General features: G+C 47.6%; 3 protein-coding genes across 9 annotated transcripts in view; 2 read left to right on the top strand and 1 right to left on the bottom strand.

Moving 5' to 3' along the window:
• ddr1 (discoidin domain receptor tyrosine kinase 1) overlaps positions 1–3,115 on the top strand; it is a 35,674-nt gene extending 32,559 nt beyond the window's left edge. For all 5 annotated transcript variants that reach the window (XM_084668322.1, XM_084668338.1, XM_084668329.1 and 2 more), the window contains 2 exons: positions 213–362; positions 962–3,115. In XM_084668322.1, the coding sequence (XP_084524448.1) occupies positions 213–362; positions 962–1,102 (291 nt within the window). In that variant the 3' untranslated portion in view covers positions 1,103–3,115. The remainder of the gene's footprint in view (positions 1–212; positions 363–961) is intronic.
• Positions 3,116–3,220: 105 nt separating this feature from the next.
• Positions 3,221–11,030, bottom strand: flot1b (flotillin 1b). The gene is made up of 13 exons (XM_084668348.1): positions 10,890–11,030; positions 9,992–10,053; positions 9,354–9,429; positions 8,984–9,074; positions 8,707–8,850; positions 7,754–7,873; positions 7,431–7,526; positions 7,086–7,238; positions 6,225–6,406; positions 6,045–6,090; positions 5,293–5,430; positions 4,950–5,111; positions 3,221–4,836 (listed from the first exon to the last, which is right to left on the bottom strand). Exons 2-13 carry the CDS (start codon positions 10,032–10,034, stop codon positions 4,828–4,830), a joined length of 1,260 nt encoding a protein of 419 aa, XP_084524474.1. The 5' UTR covers positions 10,035–10,053; positions 10,890–11,030; the 3' UTR covers positions 3,221–4,827.
• Positions 11,031–11,723: 693 nt separating this feature from the next.
• On the top strand, positions 11,724–16,624 carry tubb5 (tubulin, beta 5). Of its 3 annotated transcripts, XM_084668291.1 has the most exons (6): positions 11,753–11,852; positions 12,985–13,098; positions 14,614–14,722; positions 14,911–15,021; positions 15,319–15,563; positions 15,675–16,624. In XM_084668291.1, exons 4-6 carry the CDS (start codon positions 14,961–14,963, stop codon positions 16,485–16,487), a joined length of 1,119 nt encoding a protein of 372 aa, XP_084524417.1. In that variant the 5' UTR covers positions 11,753–11,852; positions 12,985–13,098; positions 14,614–14,722; positions 14,911–14,960; the 3' UTR covers positions 16,488–16,624. The 3 variants fall into 3 exon arrangements, with proteins under 3 accessions (XP_084524408.1, XP_084524417.1, XP_084524399.1); XM_084668282.1 differs by lacking the exon at positions 12,985–13,098 and having other exon boundaries at positions 11,724–11,852; XM_084668273.1 differs by lacking the exons at positions 11,753–11,852; positions 12,985–13,098 and having other exon boundaries at positions 13,890–14,722.
• The last annotated feature ends 166 nt before the right edge of the window (positions 16,625–16,790 follow it).

Genomic DNA, 16,790 nt, shown 5'->3' with positions numbered 1-16,790 from the left:
AGAGAGACAGAGAGAGAGAGAGAGAGAGACAGAGACAGAGAGAGAGAGAGAGAGACACACAGAGAGACAGAGAGAGAGACAGAGAGAGAGAGAGAGAGAGAGACAGAGACAGAGAGAGAGAGAGAGACAGAGACAGAGAGAGAGAGAGAGAGAGAGAGAGAGAGACAGAGAGACTGAGACCACAGTCATGCTGGTGTGTGTGTGTGTTCCAGGGTAAGTTCACCACGGCCAGTGACGTGTGGGCGTTCGGGGTGACTCTGTGGGAGATGCTGAGTGTCTGTCAGGAGCAGCCCTACTCCAACCTGACTGATGAGCAGGTCATCGACAACGCCGGAGAGTTCTTCAGAGACCACGGCAGACAGGTACACACACACACATGCACGCACATGCACACACACACATGGACGCGCGCACACACATACATGCACGCGCGCACACACACACAACCACTAATGACATTTCATCACATTCAGCAGTGATTGTAGATGGCGAAAGTACACTCTTTTATAGAAAAAATATATATATTTCAACCTTTTTTCCCACACAAACCCATCAGCAAAATTAAAGTGTTCTTAACTTTTTGGGGAAAAAAATTGTTTTCAACCTTTCTAAAGTTGTTGTCAAAGTTTTTGTTCCAAACCACTTTGATGACTAAACTAATTGGTTGAAAGTTTTTAACAAAAACTTTGGAAAGGTTGAAACAATTTTTTTTTCTGCTGTCGTCTAAAAAAGGTTGAGGAAAAAATAAATTGTTTGAATGGTTGAAAGAAATGTCATTACACATTTGATCCCAACATGGTATCCACATAGTGTTCGTCAGTGGACTTCAACCCTGGTCCTCAGGGCTTACTGGCCAGAGGGTGTCATGTTCTGTGGGGGAAAAAGTTTTGAAAGGTTCATTTTCTTCTCCTTCACCACCCTCCGCTTCCCCCTTCCTTCCCCCCCCCCCCCCTTCTCCCAGGTGTACCTGAGCAGGCCGGCCGTGTGTCCCCAGGGCCTGTATGAGCTCATGCTGAGCTGCTGGAACCGAGACTGCAAGCTGCGCCCCTCCTTCGCCCACATCCACTCCTTCCTCACAGAGGACGCCATGAACATGGTGTAGACGTAGAGGGAGGGAAAGAGAGGCCGGGAGATGAAGAACGAGGATGAGGGGGGGACCCTCTGCTGATCTCATCCCTACCTTTTTAGCAGTAGAGGAAAGGCTGATTATGGAGTTGAAGAGATTAGACGGTCGCTTGTACATTTCCTGTTTCCCTGGGTGGACGGGACTGAGAGACCGCAGGTTCGGTTTTCAGTCACACCACCCCCCCACACACACACACCTGTAGCCCCCCTAACCCAAAGTACTGTAGACCATAGTACTACCCCTGCATCTCATCATGAATGTAAAACAATGGCTGGTGGTGGGTTAACTGCATCCTGCTTAATGAACTGTCGTTTCTCCAAGCTAATGACTTAGAGGGCTTTCATGACTCACATTGAACCTTTGTAACGCACGCCCGATGACGTAGGTGAAGCCGAATCAAAGAAAAGATAGGAACAGTTACTCAGAAAGTGATTATCGTAGAACAGCAGATCCGTGTTTAGTCCGTGTGGGTGCGGTTAGTTACACATTATATAGCACTGCTGTAGTTTTGCGGTATTTTCGATGGTGAAGTATACAACCTGGGGGTGTACTGCAGGTCAACGCACAGGATGTATACTGCAGCCATGTCTCTGGGAACACGGTACATTTCAGCGTCCCGGCACGACACACGCCCTGTCCAGAAGAGACATAGCTTGTGGTCCAGGACTGGGGCTAGTGTTCTACAGGAGAGTCCCAGGTCCTTTCCCCAGCCTGGACCCCCCTGAGCTGGGTCAGACGTGGGGGTCTGGTCCCCCCCTCCCCCTGAGCTGGGTCAGATACGGGGGACGCTGCCCCCCCAAGGAGTCCCAAACACCACGTTGAACTACACAGAATTTCTACAAAGACAATTGGGTAGACGACCCCCCCCTTTTCTCAGTCTCTTAACTCAAGTCTCTCAGATCTCAGTTGCAGATCACGGGCTTCCCCTTCACACAGCACATTCACGCCGCAGTCACAGTCACAGCGTTGTCACAGCGGTCGTCTGATGAGGGGCAGACACTGCAGGGCCGGCAGCCAATCAGGTTGTCGGACTGTGTTGTTCCATGCCACGGTCACTTCCTATTGAAGAGGAGCCTCGCGCTGTCGCACCCGTAAGGTGTCACACATCCAGTCAGCAGAGGGCGCACGGGCACAGGAAGTGACATTTCAAACAGGAAATGAGACCCGAAAGAGGCTGTATGTACAGTACCCACATGCGAGCGTATTCACCAGTTACAACCACCTTGACCAGCCCCAGACGCAGGGATACAAGTCCCATTTTCACAAAACCAGCTGCACTTTAGAAAAACACGTATCCTGGTCCATCGGTGCCCATAGCTCACCAACGCAGAACTCCCAGGGCAACTCCTGAAAAGGCCCAAACCATAGAAGAAGAAGCATTGCCTTTTTGGCTTTCCTCCCTGGTAGTTTTGCAAAGCGATGCAAGCGCACGTTGCCAAGGACAAGAAGAAGAGAACCAGGAGCATTAAATGCTGGGAGCACAGGGCTCATTAAATGCAGTATGCATAGCTGTTTAGTTAACCTCTCTGTATTATCACATATAGGCCTATAAGCTGACCAGGGTAGACTCTCTACCTTACTGATTGTACAGAACTGTATGCGTGTCCAGTTTAATTATTAAGTAATCCCTGTTTACTGATTGAATGAGAGTGAACGATCATGCCATGTGAATGCAGTATGTGCCATTTGATTGATCATTTTTGATACACTGTAGTTGGACTAAACCCATATTTTTTTTATATACTGTATGTACTTAGACACTCCTTGACGTCAGTGATTTTTTCCCTTTTTGTCTTTGAAGCAGAACCTAACGGCATGTACATATTTTAAGAACGGAATTCTGATTTTGTTCACTAATATATGGAAATTCTTTGCTATTTTTGGGGTCTTTTGTTTCCTTGTAGAAAGCTTGCTACCTTGATGCCATTGTCATTCATCGTGCTGTCTATTTTTGTAGATGTTTTAATAAAATTAATCTTTTCAAATAAAGCAGGTAAGATATCCCAGTTTAATGTACAATATGCAAATACCAGTTAGTCGTCCTCTACAAATTTAACCAGAACTTTGTAAAGGAATAAACAAAACAAGATTGAGTTCAATTACAAAAATCTGATTGTTTAATATGTGTATATAACTATGGTACATTCTCATAAATGTTAGGCAAGCATTGTTTTGGCCACTGTATAGGGTATACAAATGGCAATCTTAATCTGACAGTAGCCTAGACAAACAGGAAAAAACTTCAGAATTCTTAAGGCTCGATTATCACCATTATAAGCACATCTAACTTCTGATTGGCTGATGTCAGTTGGGCAACAGAAGCCTTAAAAATGTTTAGGCACTTTGAAGTAACATGATGCACAGACAACCAAGAGTAGTTATGTAGATTCTTGAAGAGAGGTATATGAACTAAAACCAAACTGGCCATAGCAGCAAGTTGATATAATCCTACCCCAACCCAAACACAAAACGTAACTGGCAAAACACAAACAACCTATCAATATAGCAATATCTAGTCCTAGTGCTGGTGTGTATGTCCACTGGATATGCACACAGGAAAAACAAAACAAAACATGGAACATTTCAAATGTGTATCTGAGTTGCAGGAAACCTGAGAGCAGGGCTTACTGTACTTTGGTGAGTTCCAAACATCCACCTGATTTGCAAACCTGACACCAGTCCAGGACAACATCACAGAGACTTCTGAGCAGGAAACCTGACCAACATACCTGACACCAGTCCAGGACAACATCACAGAGACTTCTGAGCAGGAAACCTGACCAACATACCTGACACTGCACAGTCGAGGACAACCACACAGAAAGTTCTGAGCAGGAAAACCCCCAGAATGTTACCATCGCCACATCCTTCACCATCTTTCACTTGATAAGAAACTCAACTCGTAACTCCAAACTCTCCTCTCACAGTACAGGACTGCTGTAAAGACATGCAAAGCATGTGCACGTCTCGTGTGCACGTCTCACGTCTCATGTGCACGTGAAACGCCAACAAAGGGAAAGTAAGGAGGTGAGTTCTGACGAAAAAAATTAGTTTTCATGCGATTAGTAAAGCTAACACAACAAAGATAACATTCCTGCTATGTGTTAAAAGAACTTCGATATGCCCGATTAAGATATATAAAATAAGGAAATGTCTTCATTTTGTCAAAATAAAAAAGTTATTCAGTCAGATCCTAGTAGTCACCACCGCACGTTAAACCAACACATTTCTACTGCCTCCAATTAACAACCATGTGAAAATGTAAAAACTGTAACATCTTTGTTGAAACACGCAGTCTTTTGATAAGAAAACTGCTGAAAAAAGTCATAAAAACTACATACTAAAATTTGGGTACGAAAGATTAGTAGGCTAGGGTCTTAGTCGCTAGTTTTAATGGCTTTCTTTAGTCAAGCCCCCCCTGGTCCTGTAGGTGAGGACATGTGACAACATGCCCCCCCTTCAGGGGATGTTGGACATTGACCTCATTTGACACCCTTTTGCTTTCATGGCAGTTTCAGACTGCAGAGTTCTACAGAGATTCAGGCTCAGCACTCCAGTGGAGGAGGGTTACATAGCAGAGCGCAGAAGAGATACAGACAGACAGACAAACAAACAAACATAGACTTGGGAGTTATAGTGGTAATATGTTCTGGGGAGCGATATAGACTTCCAGATGATGCATTCCAGGTATTTCTCTGCACTCAATTCACCTAAAACAACAAGGGTGAAGGGTTAGTACAGTATTGCAATTGAGTAGTGCAAAAACCCTCCCCCCCCCCCCCTCCCTCTCCCCCTCCTTCCCTCCCTCCCACCCTCCACCTACTGAGATGTTGACTCCAGTCAGTTTCTGTATGGCTGCAGGAAGTCTGGTCATGATATCCAGCACCTCTCCAGTCAGTTTGGCCACGCCCACCTCGGAATCGCCGCTGGAAATCATGGTGATCTTCTGGGCCATGGAGAGTGGCTTGCTAATCTCCTCCGCCATCTAGTGGACAGAAGGACTGTCAGTGGACGGATGCGTTCATGTACCAAGTTATCGCTTTCATTTACGTGGCTTTACACCGCATGGTGCCCCGAAGAGTGAGAGCCATGGGTCTGAAATCAACCAATCAATAGCAACGAATGTATGAGGGAGGGACCATGGAAGTTCCCGTGTTCAGACTGACCAAAGGCAGCTTCTCCAGCAGCAGGTCCACCATGGCGCCCTCCTTGTACTGCTTGAAGGCCTCCGCCTTCTTGGCCATCTGCTCGGCCTCGGCCCGGCCCTTGGCCTCCACAGCGAACGCCTCGGCCTCGCCCTTCATCTGAGGACGCGCACGCAGAAGCACTTTCGACTACAGATACAGCATGGGCTGGAATGGGCATACATTAGCTTTACTGGAAAGATAAAGACAGAGAGAGGGAGGAGAGAGATAAAAGGATGGGTTTGACAGGCTGTCAGTGGGGAAATCAGTAGGCATGCATGGATATCAGCTCCGAGGATGAGACTGATACCAAGGGTGAGGCAAGAGAGGAAACAGAGAGACAGAGAGAGAACAGACAGAGAGAGCGAGCAGTAGACAGACAGAGAGAAAGAGCAGTAGACACAGAGAGAGAGAGAGAGAGAGAGAGAGAGAGAGAGAGAGAGCGAGAGAGAGAGAGAGAGAGAGCGAGAGAGAGAGAGAGAGAGAGACAGAGCAGTAGACAGACACAGAGAAAGAGCAGTAGACAGACACAGAGAAAGAGCAGTAGACAGACACAGAGAAAGAGCAGTAGACAGACACAGAGAAAGAGCAGTAGTCTGAGAGAGAGAGAGAGAGAGAGAGAGAGAGAGAGAGAGAGAGAGAGAGAGAGAGAGACAGAGCAGTAGACAGAGAGAACAGACAGAGAGAGCGAGCAGTAGACAGACAGAGAGACAGTGCGGTGGGCCCCTCCTCACCTTGATGGACTCTGCCTCAGCCTCAGCCTCCATGATGAGCTGCAGCCTAGAGGGGCGGAGAGAGCGGGGACAAAACCACACCCCCTTTCAGCTCATTCTGGCAGCTTCCCCCGGGTACAGGAACAGTTCCACACAGGGTCAGGTCCCCCCCCCTCCCCTCCCCTCCCCACAGCCCCTCACCTGTAGGCCTCGGCCAGCCTCTCCAGGCGGTATTTCTCGGCCTCTGCAGGCTTCTTGACCTGGGCCTCCAACTCCATCTCCTTCCTCAGGATCTCCTGCTCCTGCAGCAGGATCTGCTGGCTGCGCTCCACCACCTTCACCTGCATGGTCTCCTCCTCGATGTGCTGCTTGGTCTTGGCCACCTGGGGGGGGGGGGAGTTTAGGCCCACCCAACTTTAAAACCATACTTTTTGGGGGGTATTCCACTTGCTGTTTATACTTTTGGTTAAGGCCCACACTCAAACTTTGATTCGTGTTCCATGTGATTTTGGGCAAAAATGACCTGGTTTATTTGGGGCGCTTCGAAAGCAAATCTTCACATTTAACTACGACAGAAACAACCAGGGGCTTGTTCCATAAAAGCAAGTTAAGGCGAATAAGCCAGGCTTATGTCAGGGAAATTAATTGACATGCATGAGGCCAGCTTGTTTGGTAAACTAGCTTTCTGGACCAGGCCCCGGAGGGTGCAGCCCAGGGTGAGTCTGGACCAGGGCCCGGAGGGTGCAGCCCAGGGTGAGTCTGGACCAGGCCCCGGAGGGTGCAGCCCAGGGTGAGTCTGGACCAGGCCCTGGGGGTGCAGCCCAGGGTGAGTCTGGACCAGGCCCCGGAGGGTGCTGCCCAGGGTGAGTCTGGACCAGGCCCTGGGGGTGCAGCCCAGGGTGAGTCTGGACCAGGCCCCGGAGGGTGCAGCCCAGGGTGAGTCTGGACCAGGCCCTGGGGGTGCAGCCCAGGGTGAGTCTGGACCAGGCCCTGGGGGTGCAGCCCAGGGTGAGTCTGGACCAGGCCCCGGAGGGTGCTGCCCAGGGTGAGAGGGCTGGGTACCTGGAGCTGGTAAGCCATCTCGGACTCGGCTTTCTTGGTGTTGACCTCATAGTCGTACATGGCTTTCTTCAGCTCAAAGTCTCTCTGGGCTTTGGCCATCTGGATCTCGTTCACATACTGGGCAGACACCTTCTCCTGCATGGCGTGGGCCTCCTACACCGGCAAACAGGAGGAGAGGAGGGGGGAGGAGGGGAGGGGGGAGGAGGGGAGGGGGGAGGAGGACATGAAGAGAACGGCCAGAAGGACAGAGAGACAGGGAGAGAGTGAGAAATGAAATGCAATTAAAATTAAAAAGCAATGAGCCGATAACACCTAACTCAAACGGCTGTTTTTGATTCCATTTACCCTGATGACTGCGTCCCTTTTGTACTGGGCCTCTCCGATCCTGGCATCCTTCTGTACCTGGGCAGTTCTGGCCTTGCCCAGGGAGATCAGGTATCCCTGGAGGGAGGGAGGGAGGGAGGGAGGGAGGGAGGGAGGGAGGGAGGGAGGGAGGGAGGGAGGGAGGGAGGGAGGGAGGGAGGGAGGGAGGGAGGGAGGGAGGGAGGGAGGGAGGGAGGGAGGGAGGGAGGGAGGGAGGGAGGGAGGGAGGGAAAGAAAAGAAAAAAAGGTTAAAAAAAGGGTGTGGATGGTAATGCAGGCGTGTGTTGGTGGAGGTGTGGGGTTACCTGGTCGTCGTGAACATCCTTGAGCGTGTAGCTGACCACTCCGATGCCCATGTTAACCAGGTCGGATGACGCCACCTTGAAGACCTGCTCAGAGAACTTCTTGCGGTCCTGGTAGATCTCCTGCAGAGGGCGCCACACAGGGATCAGAGCCACAGAGATACAGGCTGTAGTCAGAACACTCACCAGTGCCTGGCAAAGCGTTCGCCACCCACTTAGAACACAGGAAAGATTAGAAGTCCCAACTCTTTCAGTGAAAACAATGACCCACAAAACTTTGGGATTTCGTGGTGTGGAACATTTCGTTGTTCTAATTCAAATGTTTTTGCTTGTATTGTTAAACATCTGCTTCACTATCCATTTCCATGGGTGCAAACACACTACCCAGCCTATGTGCTGTGTCTAACAACACTGGGAGGGGAATCATTACCTCAGGCAAGCAGCGAGTAAGTGGAGGGTATTAATACTGAGCACTTAGCAACAGCAATCGGTCAAACAAATGACTCAGCCTATTTAGAAATAAATGGTGACTGCAAGGTTAGTAAATTGAGCTGTTCAATTTAAAAGGAATCCTTTGCAAACGTCACATTACTAACAGATCAGTGCTCGACCATGGTGATGACTTCTTCCCTAGTTGTGCACACAACACGTCAGGCTCAGCATTTTCTCATCAGAAGAGGAGGGGTAACAGAACCGGTTTGTCTTCTGAAAAGCCAGACAGGTTATTGCTTGTAAGCACTTCTTTTCGGAGACAGAGCGCTGTGGGTTTATAGTCAAAACAGCCAAGCATGTAGTAATGTAACACCCTAAAGTTGGGGACCCTAACCAGACAACAAGCTCTGTCCTAAAGCTAGGGGAACAAGATGGTTCGTTTTTCAAAAGGCAAGGACAGTGTTTTTTTCAGTAGTTAGACTCCGAGACTTGTTTACGGTGTGTGTGTGTGTGTGTTCACCCACCTCCACAGACAGGTGGGCGATGATGGCCCTCTGGTGACCCTCGAGCGTCTCGAGGGCGATCTGGGACACCTCGTGTTCAGACTTCCCCATGAACATCTGACAGGCTGTGGCCAGCATCTGCTTGTTCTGACCCTGGATCTTCACCTAGGGAAGCCGTTTAAAAATCAAACTCAACGTTTCTATCAAAAAGGTACATCGATTGCTAGGCATCCTACTGCACAGCTTGTCTCCAACAGGTAAATAGAGAACAGTATGAGGGTGGAGGGTGGGGCTGTACCTGGGCTATGCCAGTGACAGAGATGGGAACTCCATGACGAGTGTACACCTTTTCACTCTTCACATTCAGAGTCAGGGTGTTCAGAGTGATCCTAAGACAGAGACAGAGAGGATGAGAGATAGGGAGACAGAGAGAGACAGAGACAGAGAGAGAGAGAGAGAGAGAGAGAGAGAGAGAGAGAGAGAGAGAGAGAGAGAGAGAGAGAGAGAGACACACACACAGAGAGAGAGACAGAGAGACAGAGAGAAGGTGGAGGTAATGATGAAGGATGTTTCAAGTTACAATTTTTACATTTGCCTTAAACTCCAGAACAGACAGCAGGCACAGGCTGAGGGAAGGAGACGATCTCAACTTAAGGAGAGGTGCACACCTTTGGATCTTCTGGATGCATGGTAGGACAAACACTCTGCCCCCAGCAATCATCAGAGGAGGAGAGCGACCAAAGCCTTGAAGGATGGAGGAAAAAACAAGGTCAGAGACCAACAAAATGTACTGATAGGCACTTGATTTATTCATCTCATCTCACATTCCAAACTACAGATAGTAGTTTACGAACAACTGCCAAATCAAGAGTAAACTTTGGCCAGATTCCAATTCAACTTTTTATTTATAGATTCGAGTCAACACAATACTAGAATCTTACTGTCCACTGTTGTGACATGTAAATTTTAAAAGCAAGACAAGATCAACTTGGTCCTACTGATTGGACTACAGCTTCCTGGTTGTCCTGGCAACAGAATTGTGCAATCCCACCACATGACATTAGGAAATTATAGTAGCCTAGGTCACATGACATTTAGCTGTCTTGCTAGCTACCTGCTTTAACCATACCTTCCAGTGATGAACGGAATGTGAACAATATTGGGCTTATTGCTCAACTTGAGAGCAACCCTGTATTGCAAACTTCCTGGCATTGTCAGATTCTAACCCTACAGTATCTCTCACTCTGAAGTGGTGTGTGTGTGTGTGTGTGCGTGCATGGTCGGGGGGTATCAAATGATGGCTTACCAGACACAACCATGGCTTCATTGGGGCCACAAGTGTAGAACATCTTGGTTGAGGATTGGGGGCTGTGAATTAAGCAGTGTTAACGGTTCATATATCTCGTGTAATATGTAACTTATTCAACTTTTGGCCTAGTTGTGATAGAGCAATCCATGACAAATAGTACGAGATAAATACATTCTTCCCTAGAAGTCTTCTTAATGTTAAAATAATTATTACATTCTTGGACTAAAATGAGATATAGCGATCTGGTTAAATAATCAGAATTGATGTCACTACTCTAGAAAGTGTATTTGTCACTTGGTGCCCGTCTGGAACTAAAGGGGGCCTTTAACTGTCAGATGTCCACGTCAATCACCGAAGCATAACAGTCTGTTCAACTCTAAATAAGGCACTCCATCAATTCTAAAACTAAGTCCTTCGATGGCTAGTTAAATGCTGGTTATCCAGTTCGGTAGATTAGCTAGGGAACTGAGAAAAAGGCTGCGGTTTTAATCTTGTTAGCTAGACCATTCTGAAAACCCACTACTCTGCAATAGATCCTCTCGGTAGGAACTGAACTGGGCAGAGTTACGAGTTAGGGGAAGGTTTACATACAATACTGGCAGCTATCTTAAAGTGGATTTCCAACCAGCCGGACTACATGTAATACGTGAAATTAAGTTAATTAACCATTAGTATACTAGTAAGGAAGTACTAGTGGTGGTACTAGCAACAGATATATTCATACGCGAGTCTACAACTGTTAGCCTAGCACTAGGCTAGCTACTGTAGCGACCGTAGCTTGCAACACGACGGAAAAATCCAATGTTTACATTAACGTCTAGAATTCTATTACTGGACGACTATTACCACAACACTCAGCCAACATCAAAATACAAACAAATGCATAGATACTCACAATCTTTAGTCCGAAAGGGTTAAATGGCTTCTTCGTTCGATGTCGCAGACACCTTAGCAACTTCAGAGTATAGCCGACCTCCAGTAAGGAATTGCAAATATGTCTGTTTTTACAGAGAGCTCTGGCATAACCACGCCCATTCAATCAAAAACATTGTCTGGGGCCATCTAGTGGTCTATGTGAATCGCAACTTTAAATGCGAAGTGGAGCTTTGACTGCTGTCTATGGGGGTCAAGGAAGGCTATTATGCGTTCTTCTGGACAGACCACAGACAGATAGCTCTGTAGAAAATCATTTAAACTGCGTCTCTCTTACTATTCCTTTCCCTTTCTGTGTATTTCTGTGAGTGTGTGTCCGACAGAGAAATACAGGGAGATCAGAATCCGAATCAGAATGGGATTTATTCGCCATGAAAGTTTGCGCAGACAAGGAATTTACTTTGGCAGGAAGGTTCATACAATAAACATATAGGAACCTAAAATTTAAATATGTTGACTATCTATGCTAAGGGTACATAGGGTACATAAACTAGCAGTAATTAGTGGGATTAGAATAAAATACAATGTGCAGAGATTCACATAAGCAACCATTTGTAGTGCAAAAGTATATAGAAGTATACATGAATAAATCAAAGTTGTAAAGTGATAATTCTATTTCATTAGTGATGTAATTGTTGTCGCCGGGCACTCCCTGGTCCATTGTAGATTCTTCCCTTTACTGTAAGTCTCCTGTTTAAACCAATCATCAGCTTCGGCAGTGTTTGGCCACGCCCAGGCTGCAGCCCCAGCCTCGGTCTGGACTTGGTCCAGAGATATAAATACATTGTCCCCATCACAGTAGTTTGTGCTTAGGTCTTCCTACTTGTAAAGTGGTCTGGCTCTTGTCCTTGTCTCGTTTAAAGTCAGAATGAGGGAAATTGTGCACATCCAGGCCGGCCAGTGCGGAAACCAAATTGGTGCAAAGGTGAGATGCTTTTTCTCAATGATGAATAATTATTTCTAGTGGTTGTAATAGCCTGCACATATATATAGCTCGAAATACAAGTTATACATGAGGACACTTTGCATTAGAGCAAGCGATTTGTCACCCGTGTAGCTCAAAGCTTTTGTTTTCTCACTTTTATTTGGAGGTTGCCTATAAAAGTCACAAACTGTCTTACTTTACAATAATGGAGCCCATAACCTCTTATGGGTGGTGTGGTGAATATTATTAATTTAATAAACGATACAAACCCATTTATGTGGTTGTATTCGGCGTGTAGTGGGGTTTTAATGTCACTTGTGCATTTAGGACCAGATGGTGTAAAGGGTTTTTATTTGGCTAGACTTTTCTTCTCATCACCGGGCGTGTCTGCAACTGGAATAAGCCGATTGCAGTCAAGTCTGCCCCGCAGCTTGATTGTCTGAAATCATCCTTTTCTTCACTGGTCACCGCCCGTCAACGTGTCCGAGGCGAGATTTATTAAACCCCACTACTTCACTTGAAAGACACATGACGGTAATAGTCGACAATTCATTTACAGTTTCCTGGTCCCGGGAATGTAAAGGTATACTTTTTAAAGAAATCTTAAAAGAAATCAGTGGGTTATCGATTCGAATAATCCCAGAGGCTGCAGATGCAGAACAGTTGTTCTTTCAGAGAGGAGAGGCTGGGGTAGCCACACTGAGACGGGTGGGGCGTGGATAATTGACAATGAAATAATTTCTTTCTTTTTTTAAATAAAGGGGCAAACAGTAAGCATCCTTATTTGTTTGGGAAGACTCTAATTAACTATTGACATTGATTTGACGCAAAAAACCTTCCTAATCTGTCGTACAGTGGTTAACATGAACATCTTAGTCCATTTCCTATCAAATCAGATCATCTAATGATCTATGGTCAACATATGATCCAGTAAGAGCAATCAAAGACATAGAACAGGGGCCTACAAACATCATGGTCATTACACATCCACAAGGGCCCTTTATCTGATAGAAAACCTCATCATTACAGTGGCTCAGTCCTTCTCTGCTACTGCTGATGCTGATTTTAAATGTTCAGTGTAGCCTGGTATGTCCTCTCCTAATCAATGTCTTTCCTCTCCAAACCAAATTAGGGATGGGGGTTGGGTGAGACATTGTGGAAACGGCTTGGCCACAGACGGTGAAGTCACCGAGCTGCAGATGGACTTAATTCCCGTGGAGAAATATCTGGAAAAGACGGGTGCCATGTAATGTCTGTCTCAATAAAACATAACCCATCGTCCAGATGTGGACTATCAACCCATGGAAAATAGTTGCATTTGTCATACATTTCAGTACAATTCCCAGTAGAAATATCACTGAAATGAAAATCTAGGTCTCTGTTTTTTCACCGTCTGGATAGGAAGGACATAGTGTCCTCTTTTGTCGACCCCCTCATGGGATGGGCCGACAAACAGAAGTGCGCCTGGCTCCCAGCAGTCCTCTGGGTTGGGTTATTGGCAGTACCGGTCCTAGCACATTTAGCACCCTAGGCAAGATTTATCACCCCCCCCCAAGGGTGCTGCCCCTCTTCATGCCGCCCTAGGCGGCTGCCTATGTCGCCTATAGGAATGACCGGCCCTGGTTATTGGGTTAGAAGGCCTGACCAGATCTGATTGACAGGCCTGCTGATGGCTCGCAGGGTGATAAATTAGGGTCAGGGTGTGGCATGGCTTTCCTGCTTACTGTCCTCATTCTTTCAATACAGTTATGTTGACTTCTCTGCTAGCTGTCTACTTCTTCCCATGTCCCCCTGTCTCTCTCAGTGTTCCACCGGGATCTCTCTCTCTCTGTCTCTCTCTCTGTCTCTCTCTGTCTCTCTCTCTGTCTCTCTCTGTCTCTCTCTCTCTGTCTCTCTCTCTGTCTCTCTCTGTCTCTCTCTCTCTCTCTCTCTCTCTCTCTCTCTCTCTCTCTCTCTGTCTCTCTCTCTCTCTCTCTCTGTCTCTCTCTCTGTCTCTCTCTCTCTCTCTCATTCTCTCCTTCCCTTTGCGCCTCTATCTTTCTCTCTCACTTTTGTCTTAGATGGTTTAGCTAAAGCAGTGTGAGATTGAGTCCATGTCGTTTAGTAGACCCAAATCTCTCTTAACCGTTGAGCTGAAATACAGGCAGCTTGATCCAGATTACTTTAAATCCTCCTTTAATGCTGCTGTTCAATGAAAATCAACAGAGACACTAACACAAACAAATGTCTGTAACAGACGCTCACACGACACACACAGACAACCGGGCAAACTGCCATACACTGTACACAACTGCCATTTCACACAGTCAACGATTGTCACACCCTCTTATGCGCACGGCACACACACACACACACTAACGGGCTTTACCATTTAAACCCTCCAGCATGGTCCTCCAATGATGCAGCAGTCATGAATACTGATACTGAGATCAAGCTTTTTCAGAGCAGTGTGACTGTTAGCTATTAAGTTCATTTTCTGATTTGCCCAGGGAACCATTTCTAATGGTCCTCTGTGCTTTGTCCGTCTCCTAGCCTAATGCCTCATCTGCCTCAATGGCACTATTCTATTGCGCCAACATAGCCTCTGAATATGGTAATATCATGGTTGTATAATGTAGAGTCAAGTAGATATTTGACCTGGTGGTCCAGGAATTTAGCAACCATGAAGGGTGGTGTTCACCGTCTGACCCTGAAGGGTTATACAGATGGATGTGTTCCCGGAAACAAACTAACTGTGGTTCCCTGTGATTCTCCTCTTCAGTTTTGGGAAGTCATCAGTGACGAGCATGGCATCGACCCCACAGGCACCTACCATGGAGACAGCGACCTGCAGCTGGACAGAATCAGTGTCTACTACAATGAGGCGACTGGTAAGAACGCACTTCCGAGTTCTAGAAGTACTCAATGCTTTACAATTCAAAGTACAATTTATATTGTACATTCACTTACGTGAGATTCTCTCTTTCTCTCTTTCTCTCTTTCTCTCTTTCTCTCTCTCTCTCTCTCTCTCTCTCTCTCTCTCTCTCTCTCCCTCTCTCCCTCTCTCTGTCTCATATAGGTGGTAAATATGTGCCCAGGGCCATACTGGTGGACCTGGAGCCTGGCACGATGGACTCTGTGAGGTCGGGACCCTTCGGACAGATCTTCCGACCTGACAACTTTGTGTTTGGTATGTAGGGGAAGTCAGATGGCTGAGCGGTTAGGGAATCAAGCTATTACTGTAATCGGAAGGTTGACGGTTCGATTCCCGGACATGCAAATGGTGTTGTGTCCTTGGGCAAGGCACTTCACCCTACTTGCCTCGGGGGGAATGGCCCTGTACTTAGTGTAAGAGTCTGGATAAGAGCGTCTGCTAAATGACTAAATGTAAATGTTGATTACCTGATGAAAAAAAACATGTCATTTCACAACATTTACAACCTAGGCTTTCTCATCAAACTCAAGTGACATCCATCTTTTCCTCCAGGTCAGAGTGGAGCAGGTAACAACTGGGCCAAGGGCCACTACACGGAGGGGGCCGAGCTGGTGGACTCGGTCCTGGACGTGGTGAGGAAGGAGGCTGAGAGCTGCGACTGTCTCCAGGGCTTCCAGCTCACCCACTCCCTGGGCGGGGGCACCGGCTCCGGCATGGGCACCCTGCTGATCAGCAAGATCCGCGAGGAGTACCCCGACCGCATCATGAACACCTTCAGTGTGGTGCCCTCTCCCAAGGTACTCCTCACCAGACCTTTGGTTATTTCCTCTGCCTTTCAGCGACATTCTATTGTTGTCACATCCAACTTTTAAGACTTCTTTAACGACGTCCTCTCTCTTGTTCCCCAGGTGTCCGACACGGTGGTGGAACCGTACAACGCCACCCTGTCAGTCCACCAGCTGGTGGAGAACACGGACGAGACCTACTGCATCGACAACGAGGCGCTCTACGACATCTGCTTCCGCACTCTCAAACTCACCACGCCCACCTACGGCGACCTCAACCACCTGGTGTCCGCCACCATGAGCGGAGTCACAACCTGCCTTCGTTTCCCCGGACAGCTCAACGCCGACCTCCGCAAGCTGGCCGTCAACATGGTGCCTTTCCCCCGCCTGCACTTCTTCATGCCGGGCTTTGCCCCCCTCACCAGCAGGGGGAGCCAGCAATACCGCGCCCTCACCGTGCCCGAGCTCACCCAGCAGGTGTTCGACGCCAAGAACATGATGGCAGCCTGCGACCCCCGCCACGGCCGCTACCTCACCGTGGCCGCCGTGTTCCGCGGCCGCATGTCCATGAAGGAGGTGGACGAGCAGATGCTGAACGTGCAGAACAAGAACAGCAGCTACTTCGTGGAGTGGATCCCCAACAACGTCAAGACGGCCGTCTGCGACATCCCGCCGCGAGGCCTCAAGATGGCCGTCACCTTCATCGGCAACAGCACGGCCATCCAGGAGCTGTTCAAGCGCATCTCCGAGCAGTTCACCGCCATGTTCCGCCGCAAGGCCTTCCTCCACTGGTACACGGGCGAGGGCATGGATGAGATGGAGTTCACGGAGGCGGAGAGCAACATGAACGACCTGGTGTCGGAGTACCAGCAGTACCAGGACGCCACCGCCGAGGAAGAGGGCGAGTTCGACGAGGAAGCCGAAGACGATGCTTGAGATTAATGTGAAGATTAATGTGGAAAAGCAACTTCATGGGTCCAAAAACAATGTTGAGCGTTTCTATGATTGAATAAGACAAATTTGAATACACTAGACACTTTGTGACTGCAAATAAATCAATTTGCCAAATTAAAGTCTTGTCTTTCTAACTATTTATTTTGAATTACTGTGATCTACCCCTCTACATATTTTAACCGAGTCAGACATTTTGCTTAATATAAAGGCCTATGTATTTAATGTATAAGTGCAACTTATAGCATGAGAGGGACACAATTCACATACAGTACTCCGAATTTAAGC

This window comes from Hypomesus nipponensis, chromosome 2, assembly GCF_054491055.1.
Source record: "Hypomesus nipponensis isolate SF chromosome 2, ASM5449105v1, whole genome shotgun sequence".
In the NCBI taxonomy this organism is placed as follows: domain Eukaryota; kingdom Metazoa; phylum Chordata; class Actinopteri; order Osmeriformes; family Osmeridae; genus Hypomesus; species Hypomesus nipponensis.
Note: the sequence above shows the minus strand (reverse complement) of the source record. Positions and strands in the feature narration are given on the sequence as shown.

Excerpts from the sequence above, each read along its gene's own strand:
- flot1b (XM_084668348.1), bottom strand. The coding sequence starts at position 10,034 with ATGTTCTACACTTGTGGCCCCAATGAAGCCATGGTTGTGTCTG. Across the intron at positions 6,407-7,085 it reads AGATGGCTTACCAGCTCCAG|GTGGCCAAGACCAAGCAGCA; the intron begins GTACCCAGCCCT and ends CCCCCCCCCCAG. Across the intron at positions 6,091-6,224 it reads AGGCTGGCCGAGGCCTACAG|GCTGCAGCTCATCATGGAGG; the intron begins GTGAGGGGCTGT and ends CCGCCCCTCTAG.
- tubb5 (XM_084668273.1), top strand. The coding sequence starts at position 14,443 with ATGGTAATATCATGGTTGTATAATGTAGAGTCAAGTAGATATTTGACC. Across the intron at positions 14,723-14,910 it reads CTACTACAATGAGGCGACTG|GTGGTAAATATGTGCCCAGG; the intron begins GTAAGAACGCAC and ends TGTCTCATATAG. Across the intron at positions 15,564-15,674 it reads GTGTGGTGCCCTCTCCCAAG|GTGTCCGACACGGTGGTGGA; the intron begins GTACTCCTCACC and ends CTTGTTCCCCAG.